The sequence below is a fragment of the Peromyscus californicus genome, unplaced genomic scaffold (assembly GCF_007827085.1).
Source record: "Peromyscus californicus insignis strain IS unplaced genomic scaffold, ASM782708v3 Scaffold_6__1_contigs__length_162567912, whole genome shotgun sequence".
NCBI lineage: Eukaryota > Metazoa > Chordata > Mammalia > Rodentia > Cricetidae > Peromyscus > Peromyscus californicus.
In genome coordinates this window covers 119,580,097-119,599,931 of record NW_026294584.1, presented here as the reverse complement: position 1 = coordinate 119,599,931, position 19,835 = coordinate 119,580,097, and the positions used below count along the sequence as shown (strand labels likewise).

General features: G+C 36.8%; 1 protein-coding gene across 1 annotated transcript in view; it reads right to left on the bottom strand.

Moving 5' to 3' along the window:
• Cntn6 (contactin 6) overlaps nt 1-19,835 on the bottom strand; it is a 337,384-nt gene that overhangs the window by 168,339 nt on the left and 149,210 nt on the right. The window contains 1 exon segment of the mRNA XM_052719550.1: nt 13,997-14,172. Coding sequence (XP_052575510.1) covers nt 13,997-14,172 — 176 coding nt within the window.

Sequence of the window (19,835 nt, the reverse complement as noted above, 5' to 3'; positions counted from 1 at the left end):
CATTACATTCCATTGGTTTGATGAGTTTAGCAGCTCAGTGCTATTAGGTTGATGTCATAGGGTCTTTCTATAACATTGTTTAAGCTCCAGCCTAAGCTTAGTAAGATTCCCAAGCTACAGTAACAATAGCTACATGGGAAATTATGTAGTTGGCAAGTTTCTTAGCAAGTATTACATGAAAGACTTAATTAGTACCTAAGAAAGTTTGATGAGGCACTTTCCTTCCGTGTGTGTGTGTGTGTGTGTGTGTGTGTGTGTGTGTGTGTGTGTGTGTGATATTTACACATGTATGTGGGCTCATATATATGTGGGAAAGTATATAAATATGGAGACCTCCTTACTCTTCTATTTCTTCTTTTGAGACAGGGTCTCTTAATCGAAGACACAACTTAGTCTTATCTCGTCTCTCTGACCAGCAATTCCTGGGATTTCCCGTTTCTGCTTTGCAGTCTGGAATCACAGGTAGGCTGCCACACTAGCTGACATTCACTGGGAACCTGAACTCTAGTCTTCTTTGCTCATGTGGTAAGTGCTTTAACCAGAGAGCCATCTTTCCAGCCTCTGAATGTTAATATATTACAAACACTTTGAATGAAGATTCACTGGAAATACTTCTCTCAAGTTTTATAGTAAAATTGATTATGGCCATAAAAATCAAAGAAAAATATGTACCAAAATTTGTCCTACTTTATTGTTAGAAAGATCAACTTTGGCTAGGTATGATAGCACACTCCTTTAATCCTAGCATTCAGGGAGCAATGGCATACAGCTCTCTGTTGGTTTTAGGCCAGCTTGGTCTACTTAGTAAGTTCCATCCAGGTCAGCAGGGGCTACATAGTGATACATTACCTTTGTTATTGGATAAGAAATATGAAGGTATATATTATCCATTTATTCTTTTCTGTTTTTGTTCCCCATTGTGTTTAGCTTATAACTTAAGTCATGCTTTTCTTTGACCCATATCATCTATTACATTGGTTCTCAGATATTAAGACTTACTCTAAGATTAAAGTAATCAATGGAATGTCAAATGTGGCTTTTTCATCTGAGTTTAGTGGTATATGTCCATAATCCTAGCATTCAAGAAGCAAAGGTCAAAAGACTATAAGCCCAGGCTATAAAGCAAATTCAAGGCCAGCTTGATCAACATGGATAATATTATTAAAAAATAACAAACAAAAGAACAAACAAAGAAATAATGACAACAACATCTAAGGGTTACAAAGTCTGGAGACATAGTGAGTAGTCTTGTGTGACAAGCACAGATTCCTGTGTTTGAAACCTACCTTGGAAATAAGCCCTCAAATGAGGCATTTGCATGAACATGAATAAATAAAACAAAGGAAAACAAAGTAGCAAATTTAAAAAAAACATACAGTAGCAAGAATAAACACTTGATTCTTTTCAGAGATGGGGCCTCTATGGGATAGCAAAGAAAAGTCTAGATTTTTAAATGCAAATACTAGTTCAGTTCAGTCTCTACAGACACAAAATGTGCCACCATTTCTTTGTCTCTACAGATTATGCCTTTGTGGATTCAGTCACCTGTGGACCAAAATCATTAAGTCAATTTATCTGTACTGAGCATGAATAGACCATTTTTATTTTTATTATTCTCTAAACAAAATTCAGAACAAAACTAGTTATGTAGCATTTATATTATATTAGATACTCAAAGAAATGTAGAGATGAATCACAGTATACAAAAGGATGATGTAGCAAACAACACTACATCATTACACATAAAAGACTTCAGTATGAACAGATTTGGTTATGTTGGGGGTTCTATAATCAATCCCTCTTGGACGCTGAGGAAGGAGTATACACACACACACACACACACACACACACACATACATATATGATCTTCAGTATTATAGCATGTATATGAATTAATTTCAGGAGCACTGCAGTTTTAAATATCAAGTAGAGGACAATTTATTATAGAAACTGATTTCATGGCCACAGATAGAGAATTTTTTATACAAATTTATCAACCCATGTAGGAAAAGGGAAATAAATTGGACTATATTGATTTTATGAGGTTCTGTTTATCACAGAGAATAAAAGACAAGCCACACAGTACGAGATGTTTTTCCGATATATAATAATACCAAAGTGGTCTTATCTAGAATCAGTTACTGTGAAAAAGCAGTCAATAGAATAGAAAAATAATAGGAAAAGTAAGTTATCAAGTATTATCAAGAATGCAGAACAAAACATTGTCAATAAGACTATAAAGTAATAAAAACATAAAGTAGTATTGTCATTTGCTTGATTTTGTTGGTTTGTTTATTTTTGTTTTCATACAAAGACTTCCTATTTATATGTAGCTCAGGCAAATAAGAATGTGGAATCCAGCTTCTATGTTCTCAGCACTAGGATTATAGATTTTGACACCAGGCCCGACTAGTGTTATCTTTAGAAGTGTTTATGTACACACCAGTACTGTTAGATTCTGTTTTATGTATGAACAATAGAGAAGTGTGTGCTGGAGCATATGTAAAGATTTGTGGTCTCAGAGTTAATATTGACTATCAACTGGCCAAGATTTAGATCTGACCACTCAGGAGACATACCTCTGTACAGATCTGTGAAGGATTTTCCAGATCTGTTTAACTAAGGTAAAAACACCTACTCTAGCACTGTTCCAGGGGTTAGGATTCTAGAAGAAACCAAGCTGACCATCAACACCCACATCTCTTTCTGATTCCGGATTGTGGATGCGGATGTGATCAGCCATGTTGAGCTTCTGCTGCCACTAGACCTTCCCCACCTTGATGGACTATATCCCCAAACTGTGAGCCAAAGTGACCCCTTATTTTCTCAACTTGCTTTTGTTAGACATTTGGTCACAGCAGTGAGAAAAGTAATCAATTCAGGTGATAGTGTTGATACAAGATTTACGTATCTCTGCACCTAAAAGCAACTCACCCACTTAACTGTCTAAAGACTCAAACTTTAACACCTATTACACAGTCTTAACTTATAGAAAAGCAAAAAAAAGGTGGGGAATTTGGCTTAGCAGATAACACACTTGCCACACAAATATGAGGACCTGAGTCTGAATCACCAGAGCCCACATAAAGTCAGTCATAGTAGCAACCCTAGTCCTCCTCCTAAGAGATGGTGGTTGAGACAGGACACTCCCTGGAAGCTTGCTGGCATCAAACAATAAAGAGACTCAATCAAGTAAAGACAGATGGGAGATGAGAATTGGTAACAGCGTTGTACTTGTTCTCTGACCTCCACACCCAAAAACACACATCATAAGCATATATATATATATATATATATATATATATATATATATATATATATACACACATCATATAGGCACAGAAAGGGACTTTTCAAAAATTCTTACTTGCAAATTATTAACTGACAATTAGAGATGGCTCATCTTTCAGAATGGAGGAAGGAGGAAGAATTGGAAGGAGAAAGGTACAGGGGAGGTTGTCCAAGATGCTGGTAATGTTCTGTATCTATATTTTTCTTAGTACAGTGCCATTGAGTATGATGAGCTATCTATTTTTTTTACATTTTTCTGCACTATTATACTTTATAAGAAAGTAGTATATAAATTAAAACTTAAAACATAACAAACATTTCCATGGGAATCTTTAAAATCTATTATGTGTAGTTGTTTTTTAAACAATAGATCCTAATTTAGGTAATATTGGTTATATATTCAAAGCAAATGCCAGACAACAATTTAATCTATCCTTTAAAGCAAATGGAAATTGTATTAATATGTATGATTTTATCAGTCCCCAGAGAAACATTCTCATGAGCTATGTATATAGCTCTCCCAAAGCTATTTGTCCAATGAGTCATCCGCAAGCCTATTTCTGCTTCCTGTTTCTTCTGAGCTTAATAAATACTAAATTCTCAATTTTGATGGGATGAATCTCTTACTTTGTAATATTTTCCTCTCCCACCATGAGTCTTAGCCCGTGCAGCTTAAATGTGCAATTTTATTCAAATGGAGCAAAAAGATTAGGGCCTGCTGAACATAAGTAGAGGAAGGCATTGGGAGAGGTTGAATTTCAAAAAAAAAGTATCAGTTCTGATAAGACACATAAATAGAATTCCAGCAGTGATGATGTGGGGCAAAATGAGGCTAATACATTGGATAATCTACATTCCTGTTGATTTTTAAGATAAATATGATAGGAGCTAGCTGTAATTTAACTGTTCAACTCTCACAGTCCATTTGTTTAAGATGTGAATTATTTTTAAGAGCAAAGTTTTCTCCTTAATATACCAATTGACAGTAACATTATATTATAGCATTAAAATAAAGTTAGAATACTAAATCCATTGTAACATCATAGCACCGCTTCAACTTTATAATGAAAAGCAATGCTAATTTGTCAACTTTCACTTAAGAAATTAAAGACAAATATTTCTTCATGTACATGTTCATGTCATTCTCTTCTGCACAAATGATGTTAAAAGGCATTTGGCATTTTCATTGATAATTAGGTATGCATTACCCACTTAATGCACACTTTACAATTACCAGAGTCTTTGCAATTTCCAAATGCATTTTTGAGTGTTATTTTTAAAAAGTTCTTTTCCTGGGACTTAATTTTATTTTCCCAATTTAAATGCACTTTATCACCATCAGGATCATGTGTGATTTGGGCTGCATTTCAATGACATTTAGAATTGCTCAGGTCCCAAAATGCTTTTCATTTTTATTTATCAACGTGAGAGTCCTCCAGTTTAGGAAATAATGAGACACATTACTTTCAAATTTATAAGTGTCTTGAAATTCTTCGGAAGTCAAAGACCTTTATATTAAGACTTCTCCCTACTATGGTATAATTGTTTATTTTTTTAAAATGTGTATGTGTGTGCAGGTGAATGCGTGTGAGGGTATGTGGGTTCATGTGGAAGTAAGAATAATCTCAGTGGTGATTCCTTGCACTCTACACTTTGATTTGAGACAGAACCATGGCCAAGAATTCACTAAGTAGGCTTGGCTGGCTATCTAGGAAAGCCCAGGGATCTGCTTCTCTCTGTTTCTTCAATGCTGAGATCTGTCATCTTCTTCTTTCTTACATGGTTCTGGAGTTTGAACTGTGATTTCCATGCTTGCAAGGCAAGACCTTCCCTATTAAGCTACTTTACCAGGCCAGTGATTCCTTGATTCATGAGAATTCTGCTTTCAAAATAAATACACACTATAAAAAATATCTCAAGACATACAGGTGAGAAATTCAGAACCTGTATAGTTTGAGTGACCTTGGGCAAGGAACATTGTTGTATCACCTTGAATTTCTCTATCTGTAAAATATGGTTTAGAATAGTTTACAGGTTCAGAACAATGATGAATGGCATGGTGAATATAAAACCTTTTGCATTCCTCTGGAAAAATGATGATGGTTGTAAATGACTACATGTTTATGGCGCTTTAAAATGAACTGTTATTACATGTTAACCCTGAAGCATTCAAAATCAGTCCTGGGATATAATACAGAATTCTATAATTTCACCACATAAGTTAAATGAACTAAAGCTTGGAACACCCCTAAATATGTATAACTTCTGTCTTAATAATTTTAATATGTAAAGCTAACATATCCAAGGAAAATGTATGGTGCATTTCAAATTTACTTTTACAGGTAACTTCAAAATTCTAGACATCAATCAAATACTTGGTGTTAGAATGAATAATGAAATACAAATTCTGGCCTGTTAACAGTGCAGGATAAGGCTCTTGCCTGCCTTACTATATTCATCTAACAACTATCCATTGTCCTTGTCCTCTACTCTGTGTGTATTAAATACCAGATCCTCTATCCATCTTATATGAATTGAGCAATGTCACCACCCTCATTTTACACATGAATTAACTCTGGGTACAATGTCAGTGCAGACAATCTTCCAAAACAGGCAATTCGCTTTGATGCTTATGTACACTGCCTTGTACTCTGACTTTCCCAAGTTTTCTGAAGATCTTACAGTCTCATTCGATTGTCCCATTGCATAATGAGAAACAAAGTTCTTTTTCAGCTTCATGCAGGAAACAATGATTTCCTAAACCTGCATTTTCCTCCTCTCATCATGCTCAGCCAGGTCTGCCTCTCCTTGCCTCTTCCATAATCCATGGTCCTGATCACACACTTTTTCTGTTGAACTTTAATGTCCAACTTCATCTAGTTTCTGTGTTGACAACAGAAACTTCTATCTCAATGCTCAAATCAAACCACTTCTCCTTTGGATGACATTCTTTGCTCTTTCTCCAAACTTAACTACTACCTGCTCAGGTTACTGCTCAGTTACCTGAAGTCCACCTCTTATTTCACCTCATAACACTTTTTGCGGCAGTGCAGAGAGTACAGGAGGGGTGGGATCTTATATTCCACTCTCTTTGAGTTAGAATACTGATCACATCATTCATTGTGTGTGTGTGTGTGTGTGTGTGTGTGTGTGTGTGTGTGTGTGTGTGTGTGTGTGGTTACAGACAAAACAGTTCTTTCTGACCTTTTGCAATGAAGATGTTGATACTATCAGAGGATTTACCATACTATGCATGGGAAATTTACTTTCTTTTTGTATTGTTTTATTTAGAATTCTACTTAAGGACTTGTTTGCTCTGTTAAAATAGGAGGACCTGCCAGCATTAACTCCACCATTTAATCTCTAGATTCTAGCACTATGTTTAACACATGTAAGACCAACTATGCCCAGGTGGTCACCAGATGAATAAATGTTGAGTCAGAAGACTAACAAGCTTCCTTTCCTTCTGCACTGACAGAAGAAATGTATCTGAAATATCCATGATTAAATATGAAATACAACAAAATTCCAAAGTTTTACCCATGATTTCATGCCAAGTGTCTATGTATTCATTGTCAGAGTTCTATATACTAAAAGCCTCCTAAACAGAGCTTAGTGAAATTATAGGTTTCTTTCCAAACACCTATCTCAATTTCTCAGGGACAATATTTTAAATGGCAGACACCGATCTCAATGCCCCACAGGAGTACAGGAGTACAAAGTAATTAATTAACATACACATAAAGGAAGGAAATTCACCTACAACATTTGCCACCAAAGTCTTTGAGCAATAAAAGAAAATTCCAAGCAGCTACAAGCAAATTAAAGAGACAAGCTGGATTTATCACCCAGGAATGCTGGGATGAACGATAAGAGGTAATAAGAAGTAGAATTTCCTTTTCAGAGTTAAGTTTGGATTGGGTAGGGTGGGGGTGGGATTAAATTAGAATATGCCTGAGAACATAACACAACAGAGTCCTATGCTAAAGAAAGGTTGTCAGGGACTTTTGTGATCTGATAATTCAAAATATGCCTTAAAAACAGAGTAGTGAATGACTTGTTAAGGTTAAAGACACATTTGACCTATTTTATAATAGTCAATATTTTACATATAGGACACATTATCAGAAAGCTTTCATGTTAAGATAAGTCATAAGGCTTTCATGTTAAGATAAGCCATAAGTCCTCATGTGGACAACTTAGTTCAGAAAGAGTATTTATGATTCTACTGACTCTGCAGCTCAAATCAATGCTACAGCAAACTACCAAAAGACAGTACACAAAAGAGTTCAAACATTTTTATTTTGATGTATAACTTTATCGTAATTTAGGGAAATTTGTATAAGTAGGGTATCTGGGCAAATTTTTGACATGTAAGAAAACCAAATGCACAAAGATCTTATTGTGAATGGTTTCTGCCTTCCTTGGGGTTGCTAAAAAGTGTGACTTAGAGGGCAGAGATTTACATGAACAAGTTTAATTGTGCCTCATGTATGAAGTTTTCAAAGTAAATAAAGAAAATGTAGGAAAAAGGAGCTAAAAACATATATGGCTATGAGTTACCTACTTAGTGGCTTGAGTTGACTGTGCTGACAAACATGATGTTAGAAGTAGTGATGAAGTTCTTAAAAATAACTCTGAGAAAGGGAAAGTCAATTACATTTTTAAAAAGAGATGAATGGGGGGAAGTTCACAGAAGTCAACAGAAATGGGGGAGATAGAGCAAGGCCAGGTATGTCTGATGTCTTCTAGGTTTCACCTCATCCTCTGGAGAGATCTAGAGAGCTAAATCCACTGAAGGGGAGCTGCACAGCTGGGGCTGGATGTATCTTTCATGAGGGACACACTAAGCACTACAACACCAGCCTCAAAGCTTATTACACACTTAAAGGTATTCATTCGGAAAATTATTTAGAAAATAAATTGCATTATTTGAAACTGAAATGAAGAAAGAGGGTTCCTACAGCTTGTATGGACAGTGTTGTAAAGAGGTCTCTATTATCTACATCAGGAGCATTCATTTTAGAAAGCAAGTTCTGCTTTCATTAAATAAATATAATTAGATTAAAATGTGTTTATTAACAATATACCCAGAGAAAAGTCACAATCTGTTTAGGTTTTAAGCTTACATTCTATTTATAGGCGTAGACAACAGATATATCTGGCTCTTTATTATTGGATAGTTCAACAGAGACATATATAGACAGAGTGTGGAAAGCAAGGACTAGATAGTAACACCCTGTTGCACAAAGACCCCACATACTTTGTTTGCCAAACAGAGAAATCAAGCTAGATTGGGCTATAAGGTCATTACCTGCTGACTACCCTTCCAGTGCCTGCTTGTGCTGTCCAGTAAGGTGGGAGAAAATTGTTATTTACAGTCATACTCAGCTGTGGACCCTATGTGCAATGCTACTGAATGGATAGGCAACCTGTGCTCACTGGTTCAGTAATGGTGAGCCTGTTATGTGGATTATCATTTACTATCTAATTGGAATGGAGAGTTCCTATACAGAACAGAATTTATAGTTGGTACTGAAAATCCAGTCAAAAACCAGTATGGCTGAGGAGGTCATAGGCCATGGTGGGGAAACTCTTGCTGTTGTTCTGTTAAATGAACATAGTACAACCATCGGAGTTCCTTTCCATTAATTATCCATAGATAGGTGACTCTGCTGGTTTGTTTGGATAAACTTTTTGCGTTGGACAGTGGTCAGTGTAAAGACTTACAGCTGGTAAAAGTGTTGAGAATTAAGCGACTGTTGAATTGGCAGCCATGCATGAGACACCTTGTATCACATGCCCTTCAAGGCTCAGGAAACATGACAGAAAAGAGGTCACAGAGTGTAAGAGCCAGGGAAAGAGGTAGAGAATTGTGTAATACTGTTTTCTGGCTGTTGAATTCTGGAACTTCTGGCTTCTGAACTCTTGAACTCTTATTAGCTAGGATTTCCTAAGCAAGACTTGGACAAGACTGGGCACTTCACAGACCCACAGTTCCCTGTAGCTTTATAGGCAATCGGTGGCTGATAAGGAAGGAGGGCCATTTGCCTCAGCTGCACAGCTACTGGTGAGTTGCCCATGCTTTATAAATAAGCCATCATTTATGCTTATGTAAGCAATCTAATGAAACTGATTATGTTATAAACAATGATATTAAAACATGTGGGGGACTAGTTGGAACTGAAAGGGGAGTAACAGGAATATAGGAGGATAAAATAGAGGAATGGAGAAATAAATATGTTCAAAATGCATTATATATATATATATATATATGAATCTCAAATTACAAATCGTTATTTAATTGATGTATGCAAATAAAAACACTAACTACATTTGAAATATAAGAAGAAACTTTAGATATAAACTGGAAGAGCAAGGAATGCTCAATCTTACCACAAGGACACATGCTCAACTATGTTCATATCAGCATTATTCGTAATAGCAAGAACCTGGAAACAACCTAGATGCCCCCTCAAGTGAAGAATGGATAAAGAAAATGTGCCACATATTCACAATAGAGTGCTATTCAGCAGTAAAGAACAATGATATCATGAAATTTGCCAGCAAATGGATGGAGCTAGAAAATATTATCCTGAGTGAGGTAACCCAGACTTAGAAGGACAAACATAGTATGTACTCACTCAGGAGTGGATACTAGATGTGAGGGAAGGGATGGCCAGACTGCAACTCACAGCTCCAGAGAGGCTAGCTAATAGGGAAAGATCCTGGGAGGAACACATGGATGACCCAGAGAAGGAAAAGTGGATGAGATCTACATGAGCGGACTGGGTGGGTGGGAGGGTGATGGAGGGGGAGGTGTGGGGGATGAGAACATGGGGAAATGGGAGTGTCCAGTTGGAACAGGGACAGAGTGGGAGGGCAAGGAGAGAGATACCATGATAGATGAGGACATCATGGGAATAGGAAGAGGCAGGGTGCTGGGGAGGCTCTCAGGAATCCACAAGGATGACACCACCTTGGACTGCTGGCAGTGGTCCAGAGGGTGCCTGGTCAGGTCTACTCTGGAGACTGGTCTAGCGAATACCCTAACTGTCATTATAGAGCCTTTGTCCAGTGACTGATGGAGGCAGATACAGAGAACCATGGCCAGAAACCAGTCTGAGCTCCAATCCAATCGATGAGAGAGAGGAGGGATTCTGCAGGAGGGAGATGTTGAGAAGACGTGCAGAGATTATCGGCCACATTAGAGGAAACCCATGAACTGTAGACTAGTGGCTGTGGAGCCCTCATGGGACTGGACTAGGCCCTCTGGATAAGGAAAACGGTTGTTTGGCTCAAACTGTTTGGGGGGCACCAAGGCAGGGGGATTGGGATCCATCCCTGGTACATGGGCAGCCTTTTGGGAATCCAGTGCCTGTGGTGTGACGCCTTGCACAGCCTTGGTGCAGCGGGAAGGGGCTTGGACCTGCCTAGGTTCAGTGTGCTGGGCTCTGCTGACTCCCCATGGGGGATCTTGATTTGGGAGACATGGGGATGTGGGGTGGCTTGGGAAAGAGGGCTAGGGGGTGGGAGGAGGGGAGATCTGTGGGTGGTATGTAGAGTGAGTAGAAAATTTCTCAAGAAAGAAAGAAAAGAAAGAAAGAAAGAAAGAAAGAAAGAAAGAAAGAAAGAAAGAAAGAAAGAAAGAAAGAAAGAAAGAAAGAAGGAAAAAGGACCACAGATGAAAGACTCCCTGTGGTGTGGTCACAGAAGACTGTACTTTGAAGTCACTGTTTTGTGTAAGATTTTAGGGCTTGAGAAGGAGTACATGACTTTCCTCTTCCTCTGTGATATAAACATCATGTTGTCACCTTAGTCTGAAATTCTTTAATATATTGGACCAATAATCTTATGTTCTAACTTATATTTTAACAAATATGTTGAGTCCTTAATTTTCAAAATCACTTTTTTTCTGTGATGTCAATTGGACTCAAATTCTCCTGCTAAAATTTCAGCTATGCTATTATCTTCTTAGTTTGAACAATAGAAATAAAGGAACTCTATGTAATTACCAAAAAAAAAATATTTTCCTCCCCCCCAAACAAACAAACAAACAAACAACTGGAAATGTTTTCTATGTGAAATAGCAATTAGAAATATGTAATTGTATATGTATACGTGCACATATATATATATATGTGTGTGTGTGTATGTGTGTGTGTGTATAATGTTTGGATGAATTTTTAGAGTAAGAATACAATTGAGAATTGGATATGTCATTTCTCAAGTGTCAATGTGAATGAAAACCCCCACACTCATATCCCAGGTAATCCATATCTTTGTCTTCATGGTGAATGATGGTGGATGTTTTAATCTGTAAATTTTTCAGCTGAGGGTTATTGTGAGAATTTACCTAATTGCATTATGTTGGATATTTGATAGAAATACAAGTTGAGTTTGGGAATGACTGTATCTGAAGCTCCAGCATTTGACCCACATTGTTACTCAGCCAACGACCTTTTCAGTCAAACAATCATTGTTAATTTAAGAAGGAGATGGTGAAGCACTCAAGAATGAAGACACTGGTCATAAAGTTCAGGAACTTTCTACTGGGTCAGGTCAGCATACATCCAGACTACTTTTCCTGTATTATACTCTAGAAACTCTTTCACTGGATACAATAGGAAGCCTTTCAGATGCAGCATCAGTATAAGTACTATGCAGGAAGGGCAGATACTTGGGCTTTTTCTCTCTTCTCAAAATGTCAGTCTTAGTGCCTACGATCATTTAAGTTTACAGAACAAAGGTCGACTACTGGATATAGGCAGACCAACTTTTGGCATGGATAGATAGTGAAAATGTGTGTTTGCATATATGGTGTTCCTGCGTGTGCTTATATTTGTGAGGGCTGGAGACTGACTTCAGGTTTCTTCCTCATTTACTTCCCAAATTATCTTTTGTCTCGTGGTCTCTTATGGAACACAGAGCAGACCAAATAGACTAGATGAGGAGGCCAGTAAGCCTCAAAGATCATCTTGTTTCCACCTCCCCAGGACTGAGATTACAGGGTTATGTCACGACACTTAGCTTTTTTATAGGGGTGCTCAGGTTTGAACTCAGATCCTCAAGATTGTGTGACAAGCACAGTAGCCATTAACTTTTAGGCCACCAAAGGATAAAGAATGAGGAGTAGTCAAAGAATTGTTTCATCTCACTCATGCAAGTATATAATTTAACTTCTTTTTACTTCAACTTTTCCTTTCCATTTTGACAAAGATAAAATATATTTTAGTTAGGAAAAGTTTTAGATTGCATGTATTTCTTTAAACAAAAAAAGATAACTTAAAATCATAGAGATAATTTAAAAGTACTTTTTAGAGTGCAAGAAGAAATGTGCAGCTATATAAATCACAATGTGGTACTTTCGGGTGTAGACATTCAAGATTTATTTAATTTGCATGTTTGTCTTTTTTGAAACAGTCTCAGCACTCAGGTAACGGCATTGTAAGCCTACACCACTATGTCATGGCCAGATGTTTGAAAGATGACTCAACAGAAAGTCAGGAACATTACAAATAAATATTCTATGTTGTATGGAATTACCTTTGGAATCTGTCAGTGTATAACCTGATTGCAGTGTTCTGGGGATGTCCACTTTCCAAACAAATCCGTTAGGCTCTAATAACTGCACATTTCTGTGGGATATGTGTCTATATTTTCCTCCCTACTATATTTTCAAGTAACTCTCCAAGACAGAATGCAAAAATCAGCTCCAGTGATTATTGATTATATGCATAGGCACGTAATGTATAAAACTAAAGCAAGGCTGTCTCCCAAACACTGATCCTCCCTGTACCCTGTGTAGATCATGAGATCGCTGGTGCAGAACAGACTTGAGACCATAATGCACGTGACTAAAGCACTTTTGCAGGGTGGGATGAGACACATATTTTTAATCAAAATCTAAAAATTTGGTTTTTGAAAGTTATAGAAAGCACAGACATTTCCATGAGCCCCCAAACAGAAACAACTGACATTCTGGTTCCCTGGCTTATCTAGAGCTTGGGGAGTCAGACAAGGGAGAAATGCAAGCCTTCTACTTTGTCCACATTGTGAGATATAATTACTCTCAAACAAGGCTTTCACTGAATCCAATATGAAGCATTTTAGTCCCTGGGAACACTATATATAAAGGATATAAGAAGCAGTGTCTATTGTTCATCTGCTAATGTCCCCAAATGTCACAAAGGTAATTACTTGGATGGCATTTATGTGATGCAGCTGGACATTGTTACAGTTAATATAAAGCCTGCCTGTGGCAACCACTTTATTTCCACCTACATCTCACTGTGGGTGTATGATCGCTGTTCCTAGAGAAACACCCGCCTGCCCCACATGACACCACTGCCTTGAGGTTGCTTTCCTGTACTATTCACACGAATACCTTACTTAAAAGGAAAAAATGAAAGGGCAGCAATATTATATGCATGATCTTAATATTGATATGTGGCACTTTTAGAGATGTTTCTAAGAATATTTCACAATATATAATTCCAAAAATATTTTCTACCTAAAAAAGTAACAGATTTCCATTATCCTCAGGAATTACAAAATGCGCGAGAAAAACTTTTTATGCACATAAAATTCCATTTGATTTCAAAGAGCAGGTAACTGAAAAAAACCACCTTTTTGGCCCAATATAGATACATCACCAGACTCTTTTCCAGGACATATTCAGTATGGAATTTTCCCACAAACTTACATGCAAACTGGAGTTTTGCTTTCCTACTCAGAATAGTGCCCACAGGATTGGTGGCCAGACACTGGTAGGTGCCAATATCTTGATCTGTGCGGGGGCTGCTGATAGCCAAACTGCCTCCATCCAACCTATAGTGATAAGTCATGCTGAAGTCAATATCTGTGCCATTTTGTTTCCACCTTCATGGATAAAAAAGAAACAAAATTACATATGTAATATAAAGAACGGAATGCTATTTATCATAAAATTCACACTGTGTGAATTCCTATAAGCTTAAAAATAAACAAAAACAAAACAAAATACATGATCACCTGTGGGGTGATGTCTGTAGTTTTATTAAAGGTAAGAGTGTTCTGTTTTTGTTTGTGGTACTGGAGTTTGAACGAGGACCTACCTCACACACTCTACCCATGTGCTGCACCACTGGGCAACATTTACAGACTCATTTTAATTTTTTTTTTTTTTTAATCCTCAGACACGTTCTCACCAAGTTGCCCCAGCTGACACCAAACAAACTCTGAAGCCCTTCCTGACTTGGAACTTACTATCCTCTTGTATTACTCAACCATAAGCTGAGCCTAGAGGGCTACGCTACCACTTGGCAAACACAACTGTTCTGGGGCCAGGGCTACCAACTGATAGGTTGTTTGGAAGCTCTTTACCCTTCCTAAGTTACAAAGACTCACTCACATGAAACCGGAAAGGCATCAGAACAATTAGCATGAGAAATAAAAATTAGACATCTGTCAACAATTCTGACTTCTATTTCTTTAGAGACTTTTCGAATAATGTATACTGTACCTGAATCCCCACAATTGACACTACAAAACAGAATGTCAGAAATGATTTAGAGACAGAAACCCAAGAAGGTTACATTACATCCAGGACAAAGAATGCCAGCAAGGGTCTGACAATACCCATTCAAAGCCGATAACACAACAATAATAACCCGACAGCGTCAAAATGTGATTGTCTTTGTGAGTCTGCTACTTGGAAAATTAATCACATTGAAAATATTTCAATGGCACTTAGGAAAACCAACCTAAAAATTATATGCTAACAAAACAAATACAGCTTGAGAATGTTTTTGAAGCCAAAAGTCTCTCAGCTTAGCTATTAGTCAACAGTCCTTCAGTGCAAGAATTATCTAACTATAAAAGGGCATTAGCACTGTTTGAAAGAAAGCATAACGAGCTTTAGAAGACTTGATGTGGCCATTTCAAGATCAGTAAATATGCACTCAACTCCTCTTATTAGATTCACTTCTCGAATTGGAAACCTCCCAACTTCTTATTTTAAATTATAAACATTGCACATTAATGAGGTATATCTCAAAGTTATAAGTTATATGTAGTCATATAAAGCATTTATGGAAATAAGCATTTAAAATTAATGAATTATAACTCATACTTGTATAGGTGGAAGGAATACAGAGACAAAAAAAGCAAAAACTCCACTTCATTCATTGTCAGGGTCATGGTTGTGGGTTTAAAATTGTGTATTAGCACACACGCAGTCTTTCAATACAGCTTTTTCATGACATTAGGGTTTTCAGAAACAATACCCCCAGTCACAGACAGATCTGTATATTTAGTGGTAGAATTCACAAGGAGTGTCCTATTGTCAGGATATAAAGGACAGCAAGTAAGAACTGATGTTCACAGTTAGTGAAAACTCACAGGGACTGACTGTTTGTGTTTTCATTGATGATTGTGGTTCTCAAGGAAAAAGTAGGTTCTTTTGCTTAGAGTCCCTAGGAAGTGACCTCTGAAATGAAAACTATATCTTTAGCTTAAAAATAGAAGGGTAAGGTGGGAGATGTGAAAGACCTTCTGCTTCTGTTATTGTTTCCAGGCATTAGGGCAGTGGTTCTCAACCTTCCTAATGCAGCTACCCTTTAGTACAGTTCCTCATGTTGTGGTGACCCCCAATCATAAAATTATTTTTGTGCTACTTCATAACTCTAATTTTTCTACTATTACAAATCGTAATGTAAAAATCTGTTTTCTGATAGTCAACCCCACTACCCATCGTGAAAGGGTCCTTCCAAAATGGGGTGTACCCCACAGGTTGAGAACCACCGCTTTAGGGTAATTTGTCCTGAGCCTACCAGTAAATGGCCTCTCCCTACATAATGTATACAATTTTCAAACCATATTTTAGGGCATATGCCTGCCTTGCTGTGATTCTTCTATTCATAGTGAAATTACTTAAAATATTTTGTTAGCGTGGGTAATTATGAGAAAGGAATGGCATTCTCCAAAGTTATTTTGAATACCATTGATTTTTGGGGGGGAGCATTGTGGCATATTCACTGGAGAAAATCTGACTGATGTCTACTAAAATAGAAAAGAAATACAAACTTGGGTACTCCTTCATACTATTAAAGATATAAAGTGATGGCTCAAATATGAAATCAATCAGAGGATTTGAACCAATCCTGTCAACTTTAAAATGACTTGCCCACCTCCTGTACATGTCAACTTATTTTTAATAAAATGAAGATGAACAACAGCCATCAAGAGTTCATCTATACAGCTTGGGTTTCCCACCACATTTTCAATAGAAAGTATTATATATTGCTTCTTGTCTGTGCTCCTAGGACACAAAAAGCAGAAAACTTGTTCCTGCTGGCCTGTCTCAAGTTGCCAATATTCCCCTTGCTCTCACTGTAAACCTGTCTTTCATAATTCACTTACAGGGCATGGTCTCATACCTCCGTGTTCTCTATCATTTTCAAAGAGAATGGTATACCACACTTAGTTTGCCAGCTCTCTTTAATTTTGGAATCAATCACTGAAATAACTGCTGTCATCATTACATGCTCCTAATTAAGCCCAGTAATTGTTTTTCAACACAAATTCAAAGTTGTTGGCTTAGCTGCAGCAAATGAATTTTTCACAGTAGCCCTGTAATCATTCTAATCACTATGGTACAATGATTATTAAACTGTGCATATAGATCAGGAGTTCAGCTCTGGGTTTGGGCTTTGTCCTAATTAATATGCTTAAATAAATGGAGAAATAGTTTTACTTCATTAAAGTGACTGTCAGACATACTTTACTGATAGCATTATTACATATCCAAGCGAATTTTCCTATGATACAAACTAGAAAATGTGTGTTGAATGAATATTTTATGCGTGTGAACTAACACATTAGTTCTAGGAGATGTGGTGAATTTGAACTAGAATATGATCCTTTTACTAAGGAATATCTTTCACAATTAAGTAGTTGAGATGTGACTAGACAATATGGCTGGGAATTCTATTTGCTGTCCTTTGGTAATGTGCATATCCATGCATGTCTTTGTGTGTAATGTCTAACAAATCTGGTCTCTGTCTTAAGTGTTTCTTACAGGCACCTACATTTGAGCCCAGGCCCAGACCACTGGAGGAAAACACTAAAATCTACATTCTAAGTTTGTTTGCTGCTGCTGCTATTACAGAATACATTGAACCTGTTGCCTCCATGGAAAGAGTCCTCTTGTCTGCTTTGGCATTGCCGTCCTGTCCATCCTCCCATCCTCATGTCTGTCCACTATAAAACTTCCACAGTGTATACCAGGCTTGATCACAGGAAGTCTTTAACACAAAGTGCAGAAATGTATAAGAAGACAATGACATCTCCTGAGACTTTACTGACTTTCTTATTTTCTAGGAGAGACTAACAATGAGTGGGTTGATTCTCTCCTGGTTATAAGTAGTTTATAAACAGATTTGTCAGAAGTCATCACTGGTATTCCCACTTCTTTCTGTCTGAGAGAAAGTATATGATACACAGAAATAATGTATGTGGTAATCTCTCTTTTTTTTTTTTTTTTTCGTTTTTCGAGACAGGGTTTTTCTGTGTAGCTTTGCGCCTTTCCTAGAACTCACTTGGTAGTCCAGGCTGGCCTTGAACTGGCTCTGCCTCCCGAGTGCTGGGATTAAAGGCGTGGGCCACCACCGCCCGGCCGGTAATCTCTTTTTTCAAAAAGAGCATTTGGAATTAAGTTCTCTGATAACTGATTTCCTCTTGTAATCTAATTTTATCAATTCTCTCCCACCACTGGCTTTGAGTAGCCCACTCTCTTTTCCCTTTGCAAGGCTCCCTTACTCAGTTTTATCACCTCATGTGTTCCTTGGGCTTTGAAACTGTACAAGCAATTCTTCCTTGCTTTTGACTTTAATTGTGCAACTGTTTATAACAGCATTTATTTCACTGAATATGATTTAGCTCAAATTTTTCTTAGCTATCTCCAAAGATCTACTTTTAAGATTGCTATTTCCTCCCATGAGAATCAGTTTACTATACTGAATTTACAGAACAACAACAAAAATAATATAAATAGCTTTTTGTCCTCCACAGAAAAAACAATATAACAATACATTTGGGGAACAAAAAAAATAGAATAAATTTGGTGCTATGATCCTGATTAGAACAACAAAACAAAAATTTTAAAGCAACAGATTCCCCTGAAGTTTTCTTTCTATTAAAAAAATACTATACAGGAAAGGACACTGTCATTCCAGGAGGAAGTAGTAGTTACTAAAAAGAGAAATGATCCTCCAAGAGTTATTTGTAGTACAGAGTTGCCACTACAAAAAATAATTCTTAAGTGGGAGGCTCTAATGTACTGCTTCTCATTTTGCCTAAAAATCCCTGTATAACCTTGGAAACTGCAATAATAAAGACATTTTCTCCAGTGTACACTCTACCAAATAATCTATGTTTAATATGGTGATTAGTAAATTGTAAAAAAAAATGTAAGCAGAAATGGCAACATGGATACTAAAATTTTACACTGCACTGCTAGAATGTAATGTGCTATGTTATCGAGGAAATTGGATCTGAGTCTGATATTTAGGCATTAAAATTTAATTCTTTTCCCACTCCAATGTCTCTTGCCTATGAGTTTCTTATCGTGTAAATAGAGGAATATGTTTAAGCACTGTATAAAGATTAGAAATAAGAAGCTAAATTGTTTTTAGTTTTCTAGTTTACAAATATCTGAGGAACATAAGCCATTTAGCACTGTTAGAATTCCTACCCATATTCTTTATTTATGTCTTCATTGTTGCACTAACAGAAAAACTGTCTTTATAACCAGTAGTTTATACTTTTATACATACTGCAAAAATATAAACATTTTAAATTCACTTTACTTAGGTTGTATTTTACAAATTTAAAAACATATAGGCATTTGGATACCCTCCCTCTGAGAAATCTTACCTATATCTTTGATCAACTGAATTAGCTTTTAAATGCCAAAAGTATAATTTCAAAAATCGCGATCCTAAAAGTACGTATTAATCATATTTCATATAGTCCATTTTAAATTAAGTTAATTTAAGGTAAAATGAAGTAATACCCTTTTCTAAAATGTTCTACTTTACGTGTAAGGGTGGTTGTCCTACATGTATGTCTGTAAACCCTGTACTTGCAGTGTGAGCAGAGGCCAGAAATGGTGTTAGATCTCTTGAAACTGGTGTTACAGACTGTTGTGAGCACTGTGTGGATGCTGCATATCAAACCCCCGTCCTTTACCAGAGCAGCAAATACTCTCCAGGGCTGAGCCATCTCACCAGCCTTAAGAAAATTTTGCTTTTCTTTTAGCAGAAAAATAAATAGGAAAAATACTCAATTTGAGTAAAACAATTAGTAAAGTGATTGGTCTCTCTCAATCAATTGACTTGAATTGGGTTAAGAATTTATTAAGAAAAAGATTTAGCTTTTAAACTGTTTAGTTATGGATATAAGATAAGGAATTTATTCTACAAAATATAAGCTAAATAAGAGATAATACACAGATGGCTTTGGCTTTGTCAATTTAAATATGTGACCCATTACTCTAGTAATCA